This window comes from Podarcis filfolensis (genome assembly GCF_964270895.1).
Source record: "Podarcis filfolensis genome assembly, chromosome: 7".
NCBI classification, from domain to species: Eukaryota; Metazoa; Chordata; class Lepidosauria; order Squamata; family Lacertidae; genus Podarcis; species Podarcis filfolensis.
Window position 1 is genome coordinate 88,353,184 of NC_139603.1, and position 24,042 is coordinate 88,377,225.

The window sequence follows — 24,042 nt, forward strand, 5'->3', positions numbered from 1 at the left end:
TACTAGTCACAATGCCCTAGAGATTTTACACAAAGGAGACTCCCTTGACCAAGTCCATACAGCTCCCAGCTTTTCAACATCTTGATATGAACTTTTTTTCAATGGGGTCAGGGCTGGACTTCTAAGAAGTAAAAATTTCCATTTTTTTTTAGAGCAAGCATTCCATTTCAAGTCACCAATAGTAAGTAGGGAAATTTAGTATGCTTTTCAAGAAATAGAAAGCTCATTTTTAAAATGATCTTTTTTGGGGGGGGTGTCCAGTTTTGATGTGTCTTTCAAGTTATTTCACTTACACAAGAATTACACATTCACAAAATTGTCCACAGTGATAGACCCAATATTGAATACTGTACCAAGAGCACAGATTTTAAACCACATGGTAAATTTCAAAAGTTTGGATTTCATTAATAGCATAAATATGGGCACAAATCACACCAATCACTGCTTTGAACCAAACTTTAACCTCAGTAGGGCTTTCATGAGATGTAGATTGGATTATGATCATCAGCTGCACACTCTGATATTCTAAATCTGAAGTCAGTTACTCCCTTTGGAGTTGTTGGACAGTTGCTACTGATTCATTTGTTCATATTCTGACATCTCTTGCAAAAGGAGTATGAAGTCCTAAACAGTGCTCATTTACATTTTAATAACTGATGCTGCTTGGATATATAGCAATGTGACTGATAATTTTGGTTTAGATAATAAGTTTTATCATTTGAGCCTCATGAATAAAAGACCATCCACAATGCGTATGTTGGTCCCAGCCTACAAATGAACAGTGAAATTGATTTGCTAATTTTGAGAGACTTGGCCAACATCTGCTAGACAGTCTGTGAACTTTGAAAAGCCCTTTTTTGGCTCTGGGAGGGCTAATACTGCCTAACCCACAAATTCCAATCCAAAATATGTCAATTACTTGATCTACTTTGCCTCTGCCATTGTGTGTGATGATGTCCTATGTGGTGGTACCTCGGTCTTTGAACGTAATCCATTCTGGAAGACTGTTCAACTTCCGAAACATTCAAAAACCAAAGCATGCATTTCCAGAAGTATTTATGTCCGGAAAACTCAATATGGAAGCCGCGTGGCATATTCGGCTTCCGAAAAGCGTTCGAAAACCGAAGCAGTTACTTCTGGGTTTTTGGCGTTTGAAAGCTGAAATGTTTGACTTCTGAGATGTTAAAAAACCGAGATACCACTGTATATTCCAGTGAACATGATGTGCACTGGAAGACAGAGGGTGCAAACCAGATCATTTCATTGCTCTTACTGGCTCTGGTCTGCATCCCAAGATACGGAACTAAATTTATGCTGCATCAAATAAATCTACTTTTCCCGCCATTGTGTAACAACAAAGCAATTTTGGCCTATGAAATGCAGTTTGGGGAGGCAGAGCCTTCTAGAGCAGCTTATTTTGAGCAGCTTTGAAAATTGAGTAATTCAAGCTGTGAATAGAGCACGAAACACTTACGCACTCAAAACACCATTGGGTTATATCCGGCTGTGTTTTACTCAGGAGTCAACTAACTGAAATCAGTTGATCCAAGCCAGTCATGTCCGTTAATTTCAGTCGATCATCTCTTGGGTATGACTAGCATTGGATTTTAACTAGGGCTCTGCATATATGTAGGTAGTAGAACCTGAGGTCTTGAAATGAATAGAACCTAACTGCATGCCATTAGTATTTCTTAGGTTTTTTCCCCTTGCAACTATATTACTGTGCTTATTTCTTAATGCTGCCTCCCCGTTTGGAAGATGAGGACAAGGAAGCTGCTTTATCCAGCGGAAAAAGTCTGGGTGGACAAGCACAAGTATGATGAGGCAGAGAGGCTTCACTATGAGCGAGAAGCAACCTTAGCGGCTTCCGCTGCCGGGGCCTGTCAAGAGGTGGTGGCGGTGAACGGCTTCTGCCACGAGGAGGACCCTGTGGAGGAAGAGGTGAAGGGAAACCTGTGGAGGACAGGAAGCAGGAAGAAGCAAAAGAAAAGGAAGTGCTCCCCCAAACGCAAGCCTTTAGACCCCAAAGTGGACTTTGTCCTGGCCGGGTTACTGGCTGACCGTGTCTGGTTTGACAAACCTCTCTTTGACCGGGCGGAATCAGCTTACAGGAAGAAGCTTGCCGAAATGTTGTTGCAGGAGGCTTCTGAGGGGCTCCCGGCCGCTGAGCAGTCTGCGCTGGTGCCCTGGTCAGAGGCAGAGGTCTTCCAAGGAGATACGAGGCCACAGAGAAACCTGGCTGCCTTGCACTGTGCCCATGGCAGCCTGATGGCCTGCCACCACATCATCCAGGATGTTTGGGTCAACAAGTTCAACTTTGACGACGCTGAGAAGCTGTTTGTCGAAAAATCCCAGTTGGTGGCTCTACCACAGACCCTGGACCTCTCATCCACGACATTGCACGGCAGTAGTGGACTAACACCAGATGAAGGCTATGTGACTGCACTGCCTACTCCTTCAACACCAGCCCAGCCTGCGGATGTCATCGTAGATACCGGTGCGTCCCCAAATCTGCCTGATACTTTGATCCAGCCGGTGAACGGCAAGCCTCAGGTGTCGAGTTTGCAGGCGCTGATCTCGGAGGTCTGGCTGGAAAAGCCTATCTACGATGACGCAGAGAGATGCTTCTACACAAACATGTTTGATGGGCACCCTCCGGGGAAGGTGAGGTTGCAGGAGTGTGGGCGCCCAGAGTCTTCCAAGAGGAGCCGGAAGGAAAAAAAGGGCCGTAGCACAGGGAAGCAGGCAGCAGCGGGCAAGAGGGGGAACAACAACATCTCTGCAACGGCACCTCCAGATTCTGCACTCTCACCAGCCACCTGGTATTTCATGCACAAGGACAGCGAGTCTGCGTGGCTCAGCAAACCCACCTACGACAGTGCTGAGGCGCAGTACTACATCTCCAAAGCCTCCAAGCTGGCAAGCAAGCAGGAGAGCGTCATAATGCCCGAAACGATGTTAGCAAAGCCATCGCAGCCAGCTGCTCTCGCTTCAAGCGCACCAGAGTCTCACGCTAAGTAGGAAACGCTTGTTCTGGGGTAACATTCCCAAACCTAATGGGCCAGGATAGTGTGGAAGAGCTTCTGTATGTAAAACGTTGAAATGTGTTGCGTCCCACTGTAGAAAGATGTAAGCAGGCCATAATAGACATCCATGTTAATTGGGCCTGCCCAGGTTAGAAGGAGGAAGGGAATGGTTTTATGATTTGTCCTTCTCAGTTGCTGGTAGTGCTGCTCTGTACTATTTAAGCTTATAAATTATTCCCATTACTTTTGCAGAGTCTGTTAACTTGTTCAGGGGAGGCATCTGAAACAGGATTTACTATCTCTGTGTTATTATTACTTTTAGGGGATTAGCACCCTGCTCCTCATGCAAAAACCTTCCAACTGACATGCATCAGAAGAGCAGTTTGCTTGAATACACACACACACACACACACACACACACACACACACATGTAGAGCATTAAGAAGTTCTACATAATTTTATATACACAGGTCACATCTATTTCTCATGTGCCTAATTTGTGGGAGCTTTTGCTTTTGTCAGATATGGAAAAGCTTTTTTAAAAATATGACCTTCCCAGATACTGTATCTGACCCTTTCTGGCTGTCTCAAACCCTGGCCGTATTAAGCTGGAACTATACCCTAAAGTGCTTCTTAGCAAAGGATTGTTGTCACTTGAAGGTATGCTGAGTGGTGGCTATGGCTTTGGTGGTTTTGGACTGATCTGGAAAGGTTTGGGACGTTTATGTGAATGGAATGAACCAAACAGATACCTCTGAAAGGTTCTTCTTTTTGTTGGCTCTGCTTTTCCCTGCAGTTTAAGTGTTTCTCAATAGCATATAGCATATTGCAAAATCTGATGTTTCTTGTCAGGTTCTCCCCTTTCCCTCTTCACTTAAATTCTTCTATCCTGTGATCCTTTTCTGTGTCACCCTGCCCGATAGTAACCATGTAGTCTCTCCTGCCATGCAGTGAACCTCCCTTAGTTTTGAATTCCACTGCCACATGCAAAATTCTCACCTCTGTTTATGAAAGCCCCTATTTCCCATCTAGACACCAATTTAATGTTATGCTTCCCTTTTGGCCAGTTTACCAAACCACTGTGTACTAGAAGGAAGGCCTCCACAAAAGGGATGGGATGTTTTGCTCTTTAGTAAACTTTGCCCTGGTGCTTGGCTTTGCAGGTCTATGCTGTGTCCATTGGTGGACGTTTGTTAATGTGGCTCCACAACACTCCCTTTTTTTGCCCATAAGTGTTGAAGTGCTACTTAAAATCATTTACCTAGAATTATTTTGGTGGCTTATTCAGGGGTCCATAGAGCTGGTGTCATAGCTACCCTCCTGTCTGGGCAAAGGAACTCTGCCTAGCCCTCCTAGAAAGGCAATGTCAGGAAAGGGTTGTTTGAACATGAGCATATTGAGAAAAAATATTCTTAGCTGTTGGTTGGACTGTGTGGATTTTCACGTGTCTTGTCTCAGGGTAGTTGAACTGGTTTTTTAAAGAATGCTTGCTTATCTTGCAATGTCAAAAGGACTGAACAGGCAACCAAGTGACAGAGCAGTAGGTTCCTAATTGGTCCCATTTACACAAGCCTTCCCATCTTGGGTAGGGAGGATCAGTGGGATGCGGCCCAGTGGGATGGAAGAGGGAGATGATGTTTGACTAAGCTGGCCCTAACCGTTGACCTGAAATATTTCTAGGTATTTATTTAGTCTCCCCCTCTTTTCAGAAACATGGCCGCCAGCTTCCTCATGCATGAAAAGATCTGGTTTGACAAGTTCAAATATGATGATGCTGAGAAGAGATACTATGAACAGAAGAACGGTCCGGCTGCTAGCCCCTCCTGCCAGCAGGTAAGATGCAAATACTGTCCAGGGGAAACAGGCAGCTTGCATGGCACAATCCTTCTGGAGCAGGTAGCAATATGGTGGGGGCTCTCTGCATACCTGTATGAAGTCATTTCCATTAACAATCTCACCACCTACTGAACATCAGATGAGCTTTCCTAGCCTTTGCCTAGCCTCCTGCTAATCAGATGTCTGTGGGAAGCCTATAAACGGGGCTTGAAGGCAACAGCCACCTCCTGCTAGTTCCTGACCACCACCAAGTAACTGATATATTGCTTGGTACCTGTAGGATCTATGAAACAATACCCTACGTAGAGTGCCTCTCACATTATTCTTGGAGCACCAGACGTCTTAAAATTCTCTTCCTGCCTATCATCTCCTTGTCAAGTACTGGGCTTTTGCCTTTAGTTGCAGAACAATCGCCCTGCTCCCCACCCCACTCTATGGTACAAGTGAATCCAAAACATGTTATTACCCAGTGGGGATGCACTGCTTTGAGAGGGCAAATTCTCCTTTCCCTGGTGCATTTCCAGGGAAGAAGAGCTCCTCAGCTACTGTACAGGTGCTGTAGTTTGAGTACTACAAGAGGTAGTGATTGCCAAGCAGGTAATTTCCAGCTTAGCTCCATTCCACATTCATTACCCCTTGCCCCTCGAACCTTGCATTCTTTGCACTTCTAAATGTTTGTCCTTGAGAGTGCTGGCTAGGGTAGAACAGTGTGCATTAAAATAAAATTTTGAGCTATTTGAAAAGGAAAAGGAAGCCATATTAGCTGCATTCGGGTGCAGTGCTAACGTATGACTTAACGATATGAGGCCTCACCATGGTGAGGTTTGGTCTCTCATGTTCTCCTTCTCTTCCCACTTCCTTTGTGTGCAAGGGGAGAAAACTTTACTCTTCCAGTTGTGCTTTGTGACAAAGCACAGTTCTCTCCTCCCCCCCCCCCCCCGCCCCCAAATATATGCAACTGGCTTGTCCAAATAGCGGCAAACCAGGATCTGATCGTGGTTTGATAATCCCAGTTTAACCATCTGTAGTTTGTTACAAAGAGAAAACAAATGCTTCAGATTTTCTCCTTTGTAGGTGAAGGGCTGGAAAGGCCTGTTATGACACATTCCCATATTACTAAACAAGGGATGGGGGACATTTTTGGCCTGGTGGCCCAGATCTACAATTCTCTTTTGTGCACCCAGACTAAACAAGACTGAACACTCCGCACATCAGCTGGTGAGAGGGGAATGGAATCCGGCCGTGCCTGTCTGCCCCATACCTGATGTCACATAGGATGTTTGGTGTGGGGCAGGTGAGTGTGATTGCAGGAAAATGATCTTGCAGGCCAAATGGGGAGGCCTGGTGGTCTAGATTTGGCCTGTGGACCAGAGGTTTCCCACTCCTGTGCTAAACCATGCTTTAGTGTTCCATCTGAATGCAGCCACTGACTGATTTAAGCTGTTTCCCAATAGTCCAGGTTACTCTGAAAGGACAGAGTAGGAACAGCATTGCCTCCTTGGCATTGAATAATGGAGATGAGAGGCAGGATTCAGTAGTGTTGATAAGGTTTTCCAGGCTGCAAGAAAACAGCTGTGTAGCAGGGAGCAAAGTTTTGTGACTATGAACAGGTTCCATAGAGGTTGCTGTTGATTCTGTTATAGAAGATGGCTTGTAAGGAAGGGAGAAGGTGAAGGAAATTCTTACATGTTCTTTCTTATGAACGTTTGCCAGCTGTTATGAACAGCATTTGTTGGACACCGGCATACTCCCCTCTTCCTCACAACCTGCAACTTCTTTTATCTGTGGAAGCTCATCTAAAACCCACTGTGTCTGTACATGCAAGACATTTCCCCTCTCTTTTCTTGCTAGTTTATATAGGCCCCTCCCTAAGGGTAATAGAAAAGTTTATATAGACCCCTCCCTAAGGGTAATAGAGTGAAAGTCTCCAGATTAGACCAAAACGAAATTAAATTTCTGACTCAGCAGCAGCACAAAGATTTGCCGCGGTGTCAACTGAATTTCTGCAAATTCGTCCAGGTTAGGGTGGAAACACTTAATGTAGTGACTGGGCCCCCACAAATATGTAAAAATGCAAAACTGAAAGATGGTTGAAATCTGCAGGGCTTTTTTAAAATAATTGCCTGGATGGTAGATGCTGTACCTGTTCAAGTACAGTTGTGCTGCCTTCAGTAGTTACATGATTGTAGGAACTAGAAATGCTCACCGGTGAGCAATTGTGCACATGGTACAGGCTCTCAGAGGGGCAGGCTGTGAGTGAAGCAGAGGGCTCTCTTTTCTCTGGTAAGCAGGAGATCAAGTGAAGTTTGCGTCATATCCAGAAGCATCAGCTTCTAAGTATTCAGTCTCCCAGGGCTTATTCTCCAAGCTGCTTTGTTAGTTAGTAAGGAACTTGAAGCAAACGAGACCGACATTCATTAGGGCAATGAAATTGATAAGCGTCTTCTTTAAATAGGCTGACTTTCCTACATCTTGAGAACATGACAGTGTGATGGCCTATACTTGTAATGTCTAATAAAGATTTGGCGAAGTAAGAAAGAGAACATGACAGTTTAGAAGGATGCTGGCTCTTGCCAGGAAGGATCAGACTGGTCCTTTCCAGGGCCCTGTTTTCTTTTGGGGCTTTTTTTAACACATCAGGGGCTGCCCAGCAGTGGCACAAGAGAGACTGAAGTGTGCCTTCAGTATTCACCATTCCAAACACAGATTCTTTGACACAGCTTGCACTATCACTAGTCACAGGGGAATCCTAGAACACCCAACGTTGGCCAGAAAGTTCTGTCCCATCCCTGAACCCTAACTGAATGGACAGAAAACAGCATAGACTTGGCTGTCCCACAGTTCTAAAGAACTGGTTGAGAAACTACACATCTCCCTGCATTGCAAATAACTTGACAGTTATTTGATTCTGTGATTCTGTTTTTTGGGGGTATAAGACTGAAGTGTGTGTCCATTTTTTTTTTGTTTAAACCTGTGCCACATGTGTCAAAGGTTTGGGGAAACGTTCGTGTAGGATCTGATGCATACTAATCTCAGCTTAGTTTGTGTGGAGGGCTTCAGATGCATGGCCTAGACAGTGTGATTGCCACCATTAGAACAGCACAGCTTTCATGATTTAACAGCAGTTGTTATGCCAGAAGATACAGTCTAGATTAAAGTTAAACCCAGCATCAGGTCAGCATGAGGAAATTTATGTTCAAGGTTCTGAAGTGTAGATTGGAGTACCCCACACAGAATTTGGTATCCTGAAAAAAATCACCTAAAAAGTTTCTAGTCACAATGGTTGAGAGGCGCTTGCTAACACATGACCAGTTGCTGGAGAAAGGCTCAGATGAGAGGGGACCTGGTTTGCCAGCAGCTGTGGCATCAGTGCTTGGCCCAACTCTGCCCCCCATCTCATGGCTTCCTTATCATGTTATACATCTAGCCCAGGTATGCTTGCCATCTCCACCATGTTTCCAATTCTGTCACCATCATTCTTGGGGAGATGCCAGCTTTTTTGAAAGCCTGGCGCTTAAGAGCAGAATCTTGTTCAAAACCAGTATATTCAAATTTCATAATCTAGGCCAGTGTTTGTCAAACTTGGGTCTCCAGCAGTTGTTGGACTACAACTCCCATCAACCCTGACCACTGGTCCTGCAAGCTAGGGATCATGGGAGTTGTAGTCCAACAACAGCTGGAGACCCAAGTTTGAGAAACACTGATCTAGACCAAAGAATGCAAGTCTCAGTTCAGGATATGCGGCTGCCCTGCCTTTGATGTAAGAAATTGATCGTGTCTGTAAACCCACTCTATTTGCATAGGGTGGGTAGCAGCAGTATAAAAAACACTTTTGTCAATTCAAAGTCTGCATGTGCACTTTCTATGGGGAATAGGGTCACTGACCCAGATACTGATTTAGGTATGGCTGTGTCATGAATAGCTACACCCGCTTCTCTGATGCAAAAGTTGGTGGGAATTTGGAGCGTCCCGGTGGCTGCTGCCTGGATCCTATCCTGCAGCTATTCCAGAAAACAGTCTGGATATAGCTGCTGACAACATAGTTGTTTGATTCCATGGATGGATTTTTACTCTCACTAATTTTTTTCAATGGCTGACTGCTCTCGTACACAGTAAAAACACTTTCCCTTCTTTCATGTGATCCACCCTCAGTAATTTCTCCTGTATCTGTTTGTGCCTTTTTAAAAAGAACAAAAAAAAAACCAAACAAAAAACCAAACACTTGGTTCTTTCTGCACTGTTTGCAGGAGAACGGAGCCAGCACGATCCTACGCGACATTGCCAGAGCCAGGGAGAATATCCAGAAGTCGCTGGCCGGAGTGAGTACCTGGGCGCTCTCTCACCAGCTGGCTAACTGCATTCATTTTTCCTAGCTATGGCATATCTCACAGATATAACTCCCCCTGCTCCTACTGTGATTGATCCCCCCCCCCCCAGAGCCTGTGCGTGTGTCGCTTTTCTTACCATAAGTCAGAGGGGGATGGATGAGGTGGAATGAGCTCTGTCATATCATGGCATCCTATTTGTGACATATCCTGCTTGCTCTAGCCAGATTGCATCCGCAGACTAACCCAAAGTGGAATTGCTGTGTGGCATTCCATCAGCTCATAATTCAGAACCAGAGCATGCGCTTGGGAGCAGTCATAGGGCGCAGCTTTTGCTGGGGTGCCATTTCAGACGATAGGTGGCAGCCTTGAATCCAGCCTTGTGATATGTTCTTGTATGTCAGTTCTACTCTAGCTTCTTGACATACATTGGTGGTTGGGAGCTTATAACGTGATGGGTGATTCAAGCATGCATTCCGCCACCCCATCTGATCTGGCAAAATAAATTGCATGCACCTTCCTCTGTTTCTGTTCTGTGCTTAGCTTCACACTAACATAGCACTTTAGGGACAGCAGTTGACCTGTCAGCAGGGGCATTTATGAGCTGAACAGTGAATTTCTTGACCCAGTTTCCATTAAGATATATGCAGAGAAATTGTATTTGCACATTCTGCCTCCGGTGAGCTGGTTTGGCAGTGAATTTTAACTCTGAATGCTGCAGCAGTAGCTTAGCCTGGGTTCACCTAAACAAAGGCAGTTGACTTTCTTTAGCAATCACATTGCTGTTCCTCCTGGGGAGCTTGGAGTCATTTGCACAGGTTCCCAGGCTATCCAAATTCCTTAGCTTCAGCAATAGAACTGGATCGTATGCAGTTTGCATCAGGAAGGCAAACCTCAGTTTGGTGTTTAGTATGCATGTCCTCTATAGTTTCCCATAAGGAGAATCTTGTTCAGTAAAGCAGGCAAACAATATCCCAGATTCTTCCCCAGGTGATTTTTTTTAAAGAAAGAAAGTAGCCCTCACCCACATTCTTAGATGCGTGCAAAGTAAAGCCGCCACTTCAGCTCCTGAGTGAGACCTGGAGTTGTTTTTAGGAGCGGCTGTTGAACTGAAGTAACTGTCCGTGTTAACTGTGACCTCGGCTATGGAGCATAGCTAGACTGCATAGTGTAGATTTACAGTTTCCAGAAAATTTGAAGCCATCGTGGGGGGCGGAACTGTGGTTCCTCCCCCTCTCCCGGAAATTTTTGTGCAAAATATGTATTGCATATTAAACCAAAATTTACTTTGCTGCTTTAAGTACATAAAATGCATCATCTATAACTCAGCATAAGAGTTTTCCCCCCAGATTTCCAATCTTTGTTGGGAAAATGAAAAAAGCCCTCATAGGTGGACAGAAAAAGCTCCTCTTTCCCTTTGTATATATATTTTTCTGAGCCTCGTTGACTCTAGCGCTTCATAATGCTGCCCTCTGCTTTCGGGCAGTAGTCATTAGGATACGTCTTCTGTTTTAGCTTATGTATCTTAAAAAAGATTAGATTTTTTCTGAAGAAGCCAGAAAATCTTATTTGCAGGAGAGGGCATATAGTAAAGCAGTCGTTGGTGGCCCTGCGTGGCATGTGTCTGCTTTCTATTAGCCACAGCAAATTGAGAAAATGAAGCTGTGCTGCCTGGGGCTGATGGAAGTTGTAGTCCAAAATAAGCGAATAGCTTCAGGTTAAGAGAGGCTGCAGCAGAGGAGTGAGCTGAAGTGACTCATGAGTGTTAGATGTGAAGCAGAAGAATGTGGGGTTTGGGGTGCTGCGAGAAGATCCTTCACTTTCAAGGACACACCTTGGAGACTTACAAAAAAGACAAAAGAAATTTGCCTCATCTTCTTGCATTTAGCTGGGAACTTCCATTCATTTGCATGGCTTCCTTTTGAAAACAAAAGGGCATCTTTCTTGCTTGATTTCATGCTTGCATTAACAATTAATCTTGGGTGTGTTAATTTGAGCCAGTGAAGGGTTTTATTTATTGACTGAATTTGCATCCTGCCCTTCCTGCCGAAGGAGCCCAGGGCAGTTTTGACTTTGAATTATGCCTGGATGGCTCTGGATAACACTTGGTTGCTTGGCAAGTAGACGTGCGGCATAAGCAGAATAAAAAAGCCATTTGCGTCAAGACGCAGCATCTCTTTCCATTTTGCATTTGCATGGTCTCTCTGTTTCAAATAATGGCTATTTTTTGCTTTGTTCTGTTCAGCTGCAGCGCTTCCTATTTTCTGCATGTGTGGCGTATTAAATGGGTACGTGTCTTAAGTTGATGAACAGGTGGGGTCCCTCACGGTGGGTTTGATTTGACACTCTTTGACTTTGCATGGCTGAAGCAGAGAAGAGAGAACAAAAAGTGACTCCCTTGGGCAGGCACAGGCAAAATCGGCCCTCCAGGTGTCTTGGGACTACAGTTCCCATCATCCCTGACCACTGGTCCTGTTAGCTAGGGATCATGGGAGTTGTAGTCCCAAAACATCTGGAGGGCCGAGTTTGCCTATGCCTGCCCTTGGGCATCTTCTTGCCTGTTTCCATGCCTCTTAAATTCAGCCCCACACTATGTGTACTGGATTCAGTACTCTTGGATAGTAAGACAGCCTTGTATTTAACAACTTGCCTGGTGCCTATAGGGGGTTAGGAGTCCCACACAGGTGAGTGAGTAAGCTGGTGCAGAAGCAGTGGCGTAGCGTGGGTTGTCAGCACCCGGGGCAAGGCAAGTAATTTGCGCCCCCTAACCCGTGGAGAGTGAGTGAGCCAGGTAGGGGCAGAGAGCTGCGAGTGCGAGCGCGCCCCCCCCCCAGATGTTGCGCCCGGTGCGGCCGGGCCCCCCTGCACCCCCCACGCTACGCCACTGTGCAGAAGGAATGGATCTCTCCATTCTTGGTTGATTTCCATGCTGACTTGCAGAAAACGAAGGCCTGTTTGGTAGGAGGCAGTATTCTTTCTTTCTCTCTCTCTCTCTCTCTCTCTCTCTCTCTCTCTCTCCCCCCCCTAAGCCTGCTAAGGGGCAACCATCCTCTCTTTCTACAGTGATTCACTGCAGCCAGCATGGAGACACAAATTGCTAGCCCCTTAGGCTAATAAAAAAAGGTTCAGGCTAGTTCAGGCTCATTTTTATTTGCAATATTTTACTCTGTCTCATCATTGCATAGTGAAACCAGGGCAGGCAATAGTCAAAACGTAAAATTACAAAACAGTTTCCAGTTACAAAGTTAGGAAGCAGGAACAAACAAAGTTAGGAAGCAGCCAGTGGGTCCCCAGATGTTGTTGGACTACAACTCCCATCATCCCTGAGCTCTGGCCTTGCTAGCTAGGGGTGATGGGAGTTGTAGTTCAACAACATCTGGGGACCCACAGGCTGAGAAAGGCTGGACAAACAGTCTTGTCCAGGCACCAGAGGAGTCCCATAAAAGCCTGCTGGCAAGTATGTGTGTTAATCTGGCGGTGAAAGATCTTCAGTAGATCATTTCAGCCCTAGTCCCTGGCCTTATCCCGGCCAAAGTGGGTCAAGATAATTGGTCTAGGCAGTGCTGTTTTTCTGGAAAAAAAGATGCCAGAACTCACCATGAACACCTCCCTCATTCTCTTAGAATGGCAATGACGCCCACCTGAGAGATGCTGGAACTAAGCAAGTTCCGGCTGGAAAAAAGCCCTGGTCTAGGAGATAGTTTGGCCTTAATTGCATATGGTAGAATTCAATATCTGAAACAGTAAGACATCCCTGCTTAAAAAATAAATAAATTGGTAATTGTAGGTCCTTTAGCTCATTAAAGCTGTGGGGTTCCTATTAAAGCATTTGTTTGGAAGATTTATAGACCACTAAATATTTGACAATTTTAAAAAGGATTTCCCATCCTGTTTCTTTTGCATTGCCTTGAACTAATCTCCAGTGTTAGGCTTTGGTGGCCAGGCTACCACCAAATGCGGAGGGTACCAGATTGACCAAGGCTGTCTGTTAAAATTGCCTAGATCAGTGCTGCAGGCTTCTCCAGGGGAAGAGAAGGGGATTTGTGGTGGTGGTTTGTGAGCACAGCGTAAGAGTTTTGTGGGTGTGTTTTTCTTCTTTGTTGTGCATTTGATTTCTCTGGCTGCTGTAATACTCTTATTTTTAAAGCAATTTGCCATTCTTCCCCTGCTCATTAAAGGGAAGGACTGATTATCCTGATGGGCTTCCAAAACTTGTTCTTCCACAACTTGTTCTCTGAATTGATTTAATTGTGCTGTCCCAAACGTTCCAGCTACAGCACACCAAACTTCCTAAGTGGGTTTTTTTTTAGAGGAATAAACAAATTTTGGTGACTTAGGCCTAGTGCTAAGTGTAACATGAACTCATTTTGATTAGGAGGGTCGGTTACAGCATGTTTAAAAATAAAAAATAACCAGGCTACAAATGGAGCTGATGATCAATTTATTTTAATAATTCAAGGAATGGCAGATACAAAATGCAGAGCTATGACACTACTAAGAGATGGAGAGGCAAGTTGCAAGGCAAAAAAAAAAAAACTGCAACAGAACCACAAATAAAAATTTAATGCCGAAAAGAGAGGACATTTTCATCTGGGAAATAGAAAGCTGCCATATATCAAGTCAGAACATTGTTCCATCCCGACTGCAGCTCTCCAGGATTTCAGTTAGGAGACATTCCCAGTCCTATCTGGAGTTGTGGAAGGTTGAACCTGGAACCTTCTGCATTCAAAGCATGTATTCTACCACTGACCTTTGGCCCTTCACCATTGTCATAATATGCAACATCAGACAAAGGTAGGAGGAGTTGTGGCATACATGGAGATGGTGCCAGTGGTGCAAAATTTAAGAATCATTCTAGGAATCTATGGTATAAACAGGTAGTGAAAACCGTCACTTGCGAATGTGACTACACGCTGCTCACCTCAGACTCCAAATCACATATGAAAAAGTTATACAGCATCATTCCCCATAAATAACCTCTGGGGATTTTTCCCCATCACCATTCCTCCCTCCACCACAAGAATTCTCCACCTACTTCCACGTTCAGTTTCTTGACTAGTTCTCTTACCTCCTGGCTGAGGTTACCTAGGGACTTTAAATGAGGGACTTAAAATGTGTATGGATTGTTTTCACGTGTTTGTGTCTGAAATAATACTGGCTGTTCTGTTAAGCCTAATGGCATTCCAGTTGCCGTGTCTTTGGCTAAATTGCAAGTTGCCTTAACTGTTTATCACAGAACTTTCTCTGCTAAGCTATTTCTGCCATTTCCATGTCGGGACAAGTTGACAGTGTGAGCAGCTTTTTTAGGGCTGGAATGGTAGGATTTGCTATCTCTGCTTAGACAAACAAGACCAAATCTGTGCCCTGGCCCTAGTTGAAAAGAACAGAACTTTGAGGCTTAAACTAATTTTAAAAAATGCACCCCAGGTTACTGTCTTACTCTCAGAATATTGATTTTACTTAACTTTTCTTACCTAGGCATGTTTTCCTGCGTGTGGGTTTGACTGCTCTGCTTAGCTGCCCACATCTGCATGAGTGACCAGAGTAAACCGTGTATTTTTTTTTTACCGTAAAATACTCTTGCCCTTTCCAGCTCAAGACAGTTTTGCAAAACCCCCACGAAGCCCCTCCAGCACGTCGCAAGAAGCAGTCAGGTCGCGCGACTGTAAGTCGCTTTGGGGGCGGGGGGAGCACAACAACCTGTTTGTTTGTCTGCCAGGGTCAGTCCTTGCTCCTGCGTAAGGCCCTTCCTCTGCCTGTTCCCCACCCTGTCATTGTGCTGCTTTGCAAATTCAGTGCCGTTTAATGGTCTAGTTATACATAGTTGTGCTTGTGGAAAATATCCACACAGTTATGTTCAGTTATCCTTCAGGACTGGCTTCTCAAGTAGGGAAAGAGAAACCTATATTCTAATTTTTAAGTTATAATAATAATAATAATAATAATAATAATAATAATAATAATAATAATTTATTATTTATACCCCGCCCATCTGGCTGGGCCTCCCCAGCCACTCTGGGCGGCTTCCATAAAAACCAAAAATACAGTAAAATATCACACGTTAAAAACTTCCCTGAACAGGGCTGCCTTAAGATGTCTTCTGAATGGCAGGTAGTTGTTTATCGCTTTGACATCTGCTGGAAGGGCGTTCCACAGGGCGGGCGCCACTACCGAGAAGGCCCTCTGCCTGGTTTCCTGTAGCTTTGCTTCTCGCAATGAGGGAACCTCCAGAAGGCCCTCGGCGCTGGACCTCAGCGTCCGGGCAGAGTGATGGGGGTGGAGACGCTCCTTCAGGTATACTGGACCGAGGCCGTTTAGGGCTTTAAAGGTCAGCACCAACACTTTGAATTGTGCTCGGAAACGTACTGGGAGCCAATGTAGGTCTTTCAAGACCGGTGTTATATGGTCTCGGCGGCCGCCCCCAGTCACCAGTCTAGCTGCCGCATCCTGGATTAGTTGTAGTTTCCGAGTCACCTTCAAAGGTAGCCCCACGTAGAGTGCATTGCAGTAGTCCAAGCGGGAGATAACCAGAGCATGCACCACTCTGGCGAGACAGTCCGCAGGCAGATAGGGTCTCAGCCTACGTACCAGATGGAGCTGGTAAACAGCTGCCCTGGACACAGATTTGACCTGTGCCTCCATGGACAGCTGTGAGTCCAAAATGACTCCCAGGCTGCGCACCTGGTCCTTCAGGGGCACAGTTACCCCATTCAGGACCAGGGAATCCTCCACACCTGCCCGCCTCCTGTCCCCCCAAAACAGTACTTCTGTCTTGTCAGGATTCAACCTCAATCTGTTAGCCGCCATCCATCCTCCAACCGCTTCCAGACACTCACACAGGACCTTCACCGCCCTCACTGGTTCTGATTTAAAAGAGAGGTAGAGCTGGGTATCATCCGCATACTGATGAAGTTAAATCTACTGGTAGTTTTTAAAAACATCTATACTACTTAAGCAGCAGAATAACTGAAAATAGTATTCCCTAACCCACCTTTCTAGAACCCTTATAAGCTATAAGCTGCCATAGTTGTGATTAGATCCCAGTCATAAGATTCTCTGGTACAAGGAACTGGCTGAAGCTCTCACAGGGGGCTTGTACAAACCCCCTATGATTTCTGATGCTTATCTGTTGTTTGTTCAACGTTCCTGTTTGCTTTTGAAACTCCCCGTTTCAAACACAGTTGTCCATGCAAAGTGGAGGACTGCTTGCAAAACACCAACAGTTTAGGACAGGAAAGTGCCTCCAGTCCTTTTAGGCTCACGGCGCCTTGGATCCTGGCCAAGTTCTCTTGAGAAGAACTGGAGCCATCTGTCCCAGTCTTGTTAAAAAAATAAAAATGGTCTCCCATCCCTGAGTAGGATAGGTATTCGCATTATTTGCCTTGCATGATGGTGCAAACTTAAGAACAGAATACTGATCATGTTCTGCAGGGTTACCTCCCCCTTAAAAAGAGATGCATGCCATACACATATCCCCCCTTTAGAGCCATTCATACACATGCCATGCAAATATTATCGTAATTAAGATATTAGGAGGTACCGCATAGCAGGGACTATTTGACAGCTATGTTTTGTTCTGAATTGCCTGAAAGCCCCACAGGAGCACATATTCAGGAGTTGAGGAACTGTGTACACCACAGTTTCCATCACGGGGCTCAGGCCATGTGCTATTTGTCTTGCACCTTCTGTGTGAAAAAGCTTGGTCCCTGTTGCTCACTTCAAGGCTTCCCCCATCCATTTCTCTCCTGTCGCTATGGCTCTGTTACGATAGAGCGTCTCTCTTGTCTGATGTGTCGGCAACCGACGGCCTCACCCTTCTCCATACTGTCTGTCTCTTTTTTCAGAGTGTGAGCAGCACCTCTGCAGCAGGACCGGCTGGGGACCAAAGTGAGCTGGTCACCAGGATCGCGACCCTGGAGGCAGAGAATCAAAACCTTCGTTGTGGTGAGTGGCAAAACCAGATTATGACTTGCAACTGACGTGCCGGTAAAATCTTCACATTCTCTTGTTCAGAAGGAGGAGTCTGTGTGTTGACTTCCGCCAGCATTCTGCTGATGCTAATACAGTAACTGGCAGGAAGGAAAGCAAAATGCCCCATGCTGTCAATTTTGATCCCATTCATTCAGTGTTCTCTACCCCCCCTCCCATTCTCCAGTGGTTACAGACCTTCAGCTCGCCATCTCCAGACTTGAGAACCGCCTGAGTCTTCTGGAAAAATCATCTACCTCTCATCACCCTTCACCGCCACCACCAACACAGGTAAAACCATTTCTCAAGGAACATGCCATTGTATATTTCATCCAGTTGTGGACAGGAACTCTGGGGGGGTTTTGGGGGAGTGGCGGCAGTGGGGTTGGGGAAACGTCTGCAGGGTGTTTTTATTTTTATTTAAGCCCCATGGAGAAGTACATAGTCTCAGCCAGATCTTTGTGTGGTAGAAAGGTGGAACAAGTTCCTTATCTATGGGGTAATGTCATTTGTTTGTTATTGGAGAGCTTTGTTGCAGGAGGAAATTGGCAACGGTGGGCACTTCATCTTCAGCTGTTAACAACCTTCTCATTAACGAGTGCCAGGGTTTCCCAGAAAATGTGTTTTACTTTGAAAACTATTCCCTTAATCTGTGCGTGGGAGTGACCAAGTAAAAACTTTCATTTTAAGTTTACCTCTTGCACTGGCCTGGGCTGTGATAATTTACTGTCTACATTAGAAGATCCCTGCTGAGTTATCCCAAAGACCCATTTAGTTCAGCATCCTTTTCTCATGGTTGCCAGCCAGGTGCCCATGGGAAACCCCCCCACAGGATCAGAGCACAACAGCACTCCGGGGTGGAAAGCCCAAATGACAGCCCTCTCCCCGTAATTGTCACGAATCACAATCCATTTTGGTGTTTCTGCTCATCTTTGTATGTTTCCAAGCACAATTCAAAGTGTTGGTGCTGACCTTTAAAGCCCTAAATGGCCTCGGCCCAGTAGACCTGAAGGAGCATCTCCACCCCCATTGTTCAGCCCTGACACTGAGGTCCAGTTCCAAGGACCTTCTGGCGGTTCCCTCACTGTGAGAAGCTAAGTTACAGGGAACCAGGCAGAGGGCCTTCTCGGTGGTGGCACCCGCCCTTTGGAACGCCCTCCCACCAGATGTCAAAGAGAAAAACAACTACCTGACTTTTAGAAGACATCTGAAGGCAGCCCTGTTTAGGGAAGCTTTTTATGTTTAATAGACTATTGTATTTTAATATTCTGTTGGAAGCTGCCCAGAGTGGCTGGGGAAACCCAGCCAGATGGGCGTGGTATAAATAATATATTATTATTATTATTATTATTATTATTATTATTATTATTATTATTATTACTTCTGTTCATTTCAATGGGACTCCCACAGGGTAACATGATGGATTGTGCCCCATGGGTCAAATTTGTGCTTGCTTATTGGCTGGCGCCGAAAACCCACCCTCTCACACGTCTCCCGGTCCTTTGCCTGTGACCAGAGTTCCTCCGCTCCTAGTGATTACCTCCCCTCCCTTTTCGCATTTGCTTTTCACTTTCCCTTGATGCAAGATTTATTTTGGTGTCTCCTTGAAGCATGTCACTCCCATGAAAAAGGTGGAACCGCTGACCCATTTATCAAGGAAAGTTGAGCTGCCTTCTGCTTCGTCTACAAGGAAAGCAGAGTCTGCCGCGGCAGCTGCAGACGAGGACGATGACGACATCGACCTGTTTGGTAGTGACGAGGAGGAGGAAGACCAGGAAGCTGCCAGAGTTCGGGAAGAGCGGCTCAAGCAGTATGCAGAGAAGAAGTCCAAGAAACCTGGCCTGATTGCCAAGTCTTCCATCCTCTTGGATGTCAAGCCAGTAAGCTCCTTTTTTTACCCTTCTGCCAGTGAGTCAGTGTCATGGGGATAACTTCAGGTGCTCCACTCAACTGGTAAAATGTATCTTGTGTGAATTGCGTGTTCATAAAGAACTCTCCACCTTAGCCCTGAAGCTCTGAGTGTGTTGTCTCTGCCCCTTTTCTCTCTGTCTCTCACCCTGTCTCTGCAGTCTTCTGGGGTGCTGGAACAAATACGAGGAGAGCTATGAGCATTCCATGTTCTCAGCACTTGATTGTAGATGCAGAACTGAGTGTCCTGAAGTTTGGACGAAACAGATAATGAGCTCTCAAGACTGATGTAGTGCTGCCTTGGAGTACTAGGCCGTGGTTAATGGGCGTTGCTTAATAGGGTTCCTAGTGTTTGCTGGTTTGGGCTTCCTGCCTAACTCCAAATTTGGCATCCGCTAAGACTTTTCTGACAAACTAAAAACGCCTGGCTTTGTATCAGATTCAGGGCACTTAGCTCACAAAATGCTTAATACCAAAGCATAGGATGAATACGTAGCAAAAACGTATTGCAGCAGTAATTGGGTTCTCAGCTCTCTTTTGTCTTTCTGTGTAATGCTTAGAACCTGCGTTATGGGTATGTCAGATACTCAAATACAGTGGTACCTCAGGTTAAGTACTTAATTCGTTCCGGAGGTCCATACTTAACCTGAAACTGTTCTTAACCTGAAGCACCACTTTAGCTAATGGGGTCTCCTGCTGCCGCCGTGCTGCTGGAGCACGATTTCTGTTCTTAACTTGAAGCACTATTTCTGGGTTAGCGGAGTCTGTAACCTGAAGCGTATGTAACCTGAGCTACCACTGTACAAAAATAAGAGGAACCACTAGACAGAAACATGCTGATATGAGGGAGTTGGTGTGCTGTAGTTTCACCTTCAAATCCCAGTCACAAAACTTGTTACGACTTTGGGCCAGTCTCCATCTTTTGAGCTAACCCACCTCACAAGAAGGCAGGTGAGGATGAGAAGAGCGGGGCAAGATTGCCCTGTTTGCTGCCCTAAGATTCTTTGGAGAAAAAACAGTGTCAAAATAGCACCCAGCGTTTTTACAACCTGTTCTATCTGTTTTAGCATCAGGGTACCTCCACAAGGCAGAGATGCGTTCTACACTGTAGAAGGTACCGACTCAAGAGGTCATCTTCTTGCTGCAGCATAACATATTGAAATGGCAATTATCTAATAATTTTTGCACTGCAAACCTCCCAAGTGAACCTTGCAGCCCAATCATCACTGTACTCTCCATTGAATTTGCTTTGGGCTGGAACTTGATTGTACAAGTTTAGGGAAGCTTTTAATGTTTAACAGACCACTGTATTTTAATATTTTGTTGGAAGCCGCCCAGAGTGGCTGGAGAAACCCAGCCAGATGGGCAGAGTATAAATTTTTTATTTGTTGTTGTTGTTGTTGTTGTTGTTGTTGTTTTTGTTGTTGTTGTTGTTGTTGTTCATGGCAGACACTTGATTGGCACATGATTAAGGAAAGGTTTGGGGGGTATGTTACATTTGGCAAAAAAAGAGCTCAGTGGATTAGCTTGAAAACAGGTGAAAGGGAAGATCTAAAGTTTCATAAAATTGCTAACTAGATTTTATTTCTCAGCAATGCTGGTAAGCTAATTTACAGTCGTGTATGGCTTCTCCATTTCACAGATTTACTTTTGGATAATCTCTGGGAAGTCTTTTATTCCTTCAAGCAATCTTGCACTGCCTTGTGTCAACTGTACTCCCTTGGCTCCTGCATTTTCCTTACTGATTGCGTTGCTAACTCCCATTTCCCCCTCTCCTTTCCCTCCTTCAGTGGGACGATGAGACGGACATGGCCAAGATGGAGGAATGTGTCAGATCTGTCCAGATGGATGGTCTGGTTTGGGGAGCCTCCAAACTGGTCCCAGTGGGTTATGGCATCAATAAACTCCAGATCCAGTGTGTGGTGGAAGATGACAAAGTTGGGACAGATATACTGGAGGAGGAGATCACCAAGTTTGAAGATTACGTAAGTTCCCACGGAGGGCTATTTCTCTGGCCCAGTTGCCCAGCCCATGGTGGTGTAATTCTGTATCGTAGAGATGGATAGCCATCCGTCATGGATGCTTTAGCTGAGATTCCTGCATTGCTGGGGGGTTGGACTAAATGAGCCCTTGGGGTCCCTTCCAATTCTATGATTCTTTGTCCAAGTTGTGCAGGACTCTTAACAAGATCATATTGACTATATTGGAGCTGATCCAAAGCAATTGTGGAAGAGGTGGAATTCCATGAACATCCCAAGCTAATTTTGGAGGGAGAGAGCTTTTGGGGTTTTGCTTTTTTTTACCAGGGAGGGTGCTGCAGAGAGAAACACACACTGTCCTGGCATCCTTCTAATTCCCACTCCCAGATGCCTTGAGTGACTAGGAATAATGCAGACCCTTGATTAGGACTACATTAGCAAGAAACTAGTGCAAAAAATTAGGCTTTTGGCAAGAGCTTTTGAGTCTCCTGAAAAGCCCATCTTTGTGCTCAAACTTTTAGAACATTCAGTTCAGCCCCAGACTTTAAAAGCTTGTGTTGAGGCTGTTGGCAGTGCCAGAGGCTTATATTTGCGCATTGAGCTTAGGTCTTGCTGGTGTGTTCTCTCAGCTCTTATACCATCTGCTGCTTGCTTCGTCCCAGGGGCAAGTCTGCCATGTTCACTTTGCCAACCTGGTATATACCCTTCATATGTTTCGGACTGATGGTGGCTGTGATCCAAAACATCTGGAGGGGACCATGTGTTGGTGAAAGTAGTATTGGTAATTGAGCATTTGCCTGCTAAGAGGTTATTGTCTTGTGCTCTCAAGGGTTTATGTACAACAGGCATGCATCCCCGTGGGTTTTTAACCTTAACCTTAAAAACGCTGATGCAAAGCGTTTTACTAAGGCCTAGTGTAGTCACATTAGTAGAACTTGTACAAAACTTCTCGCAGAAATTAGATAGACAGACAAACAGACAGATTCTTTGGATTTGGATTTGATATCCCGCTTTATCACTACCTTAAGGAGTCTCAAAGCGACTCACAATCTCCCTTCCCTTCCTCCCCCACAACAAACACTCTGTGAGGTGAGTGGGGCTGAGAGACTTCAGAGAAGTGTGACTAGCCCAAGGTCACCCAGCAGCTTCATGTGGAAGAGTGGAGAATCGAACCCGGTTCACCAGATTACGAGTCCACCGCTCTTAACCACTACACCACTCTGGCTCTCATTCTATGTAGCTGCTTATGTACCAGAATGTGATCTGCATAGGTCACTGAAGCTGAGTCCCTCTTATTCCAGCAGCTGTGCTTGAGAGTCCCATTAGGTTTCCATGCCTTCAACATACATCACACCTCCTTCTTAATTATCATGAGGGTTAGGGTTTTCAAACGATGCCTGGATCAGATTTCAGAGTCTGTGGTTTGCACACACAACCCCTTCGCTTAGGCCAGTCTTGGGATTCATTTATTTTTGGCCTGACAATGCAAAAACTCTTCTCACTTCATTTTTCTCCCTTATGTCTTCCAGGTGCAGAGTGTTGACATAGCTGCTTTCAACAAGATCTAATGGCAAACCTTTACACTTTCTAAAGCTAATAAAAGGTCAAGAGTTGGAGAGCAGTGCTGTGTGAGGGCATCTTTCTTTTCTGTTGTAGGAGTTGCTGCTGATCAGAGGGACCAGCCTTTTTCAGCTCTCCTCCAGGGCGCCTCTCTTGTTTTGGAGGCGGTTGAACTTAAATGGGCACTGCCTGGAGAGAAAGGCGCTGGTCCTGTTATGTTTCTTGTGCAAATAAAGTTCATTTCAGATGACCTTGTACTGAAGATGTTCCTGCAGCATTGTCCGTGCACGCCTCCCCGGCCACATGGACAACAGCTGCGTAACGTAGGGGTGGTTTGCATTCTCTTGTTATAGAGGACACAGTTCGTTTGCTTCCGGATATAATGGAAATTTGTGGATTTAGTGTGTGTGCGTGTGCAACCACACACTATCAAATGCACAGAATAGGATGGGAGGTACCGAACAGCAGTTGTACATGTGAAAAGGTCAGGCATAGGCATACTTGGCCCTCCAGATGTTTTGGGACTACAATTCCCATCATCCCTGACCACTTATCCTGTTAGCTAAGGATGATGGGAGTTGTAGTCCCAAAACATCTGGAGGGCGGGTTTGCCTATGCCTGCCTTAGCTTTAAACATCGGTTAGTTATTGAGCGAGAAGGAACATAAGTGCAAGGAGACAGATTGTCCAGAAGGGGGAGATCCTCTGTATGAGGTTAACAGTTGCACAAAATCCTCCTTAGGGTGGAGTTAAACTGGAAAGGGAATGTTGGTCTGCACACCAAGGTGGCTCCCATGCTTTTCTACTGATTGGAAGAACTTGGCTTGGTCTGTAGGTCCAGTTTACATGTCAGGCTAACTTAAATGTCTGCACAACCTGCCCAAGTGGGGATGAGCAAAGTAACCCCGACGACCTCTTCTAATGCAGGCAGTGGAAGAGCTGCAATGTCTTGGTTTCACAGTCTTGGCTGCTTGAACCAGGTATGATGGGCTTCTTCAGATATCTAAAGGGCTGTCCTATGGAGGGTGGAGCAAGCTTGTTTTCTCCTGCTCCAGAAGGTAGGCCTCGATCCAGTGGATTAAGTTATGAGAAAGGAGATTCCAACCCAACTCTAGGGCAGAACTTTCTGACAGTAAGAGCAGTTCTACAGTGGAACAGATTCTCACAAGAGCGGGTGGACCCTCCTCCTTTGGACGTTTTCAAGCAGAGGTTGGATAGACATCTGTCATGAATTCTTTAGTTGAGATTTCCGTGTTGCAGGGGGTTGGACTAAATGACCCCCCCCCCGGGTCCCTTTCAACTCTGTTTCTGTGACTTCGAAGAACTCTGAGCAGTTTCAAAACAAGCCAGCTTCAAGCCAGGGGAGGACACCGTTACGGAATCTGCCCCATACCCCATCCCTAAATTTTATGTTGCAGTAGGCTAGTTTGCATTAAGCCA

At 45.5% G+C, this 24,042-nt stretch overlaps 1 protein-coding gene and 1 long non-coding RNA gene across 5 annotated transcripts; both read left to right on the plus strand.

The window, feature by feature from the left end:
- The first annotated feature begins 34 nt into the window (after positions 1-34).
- EEF1D (eukaryotic translation elongation factor 1 delta) lies at positions 35-22,664 on the plus strand. Of its 4 annotated transcripts, XM_083622027.1 has the most exons (10): positions 62-181; positions 1,759-3,017; positions 4,737-4,860; positions 9,111-9,182; positions 14,782-14,853; positions 17,033-17,132; positions 17,344-17,447; positions 18,767-19,036; positions 20,855-21,049; positions 22,573-22,664. In XM_083622027.1, exons 2-10 carry the CDS (start codon positions 1,759-1,761, stop codon positions 22,609-22,611), a joined length of 2,235 nt encoding a protein of 744 aa, XP_083478153.1. In that variant the 5' UTR covers positions 62-181; the 3' UTR covers positions 22,612-22,664. The 4 variants fall into 4 exon arrangements, with proteins under 4 accessions (XP_083478154.1, XP_083478156.1, XP_083478153.1 ...); XM_083622028.1 differs by lacking the exon at positions 14,782-14,853 and having other exon boundaries at positions 35-181; XM_083622029.1 differs by lacking the exon at positions 9,111-9,182 and having other exon boundaries at positions 64-181.
- LOC310766299 lies at positions 12,175-14,424 on the plus strand. The gene is made up of 2 exons (XR_014550034.1): positions 12,175-12,311; positions 13,118-14,424. It is a non-coding gene; the product is annotated as an uncharacterized lncRNA (long non-coding RNA).
- Positions 22,665-24,042: the final 1,378 nt, after the last annotated feature.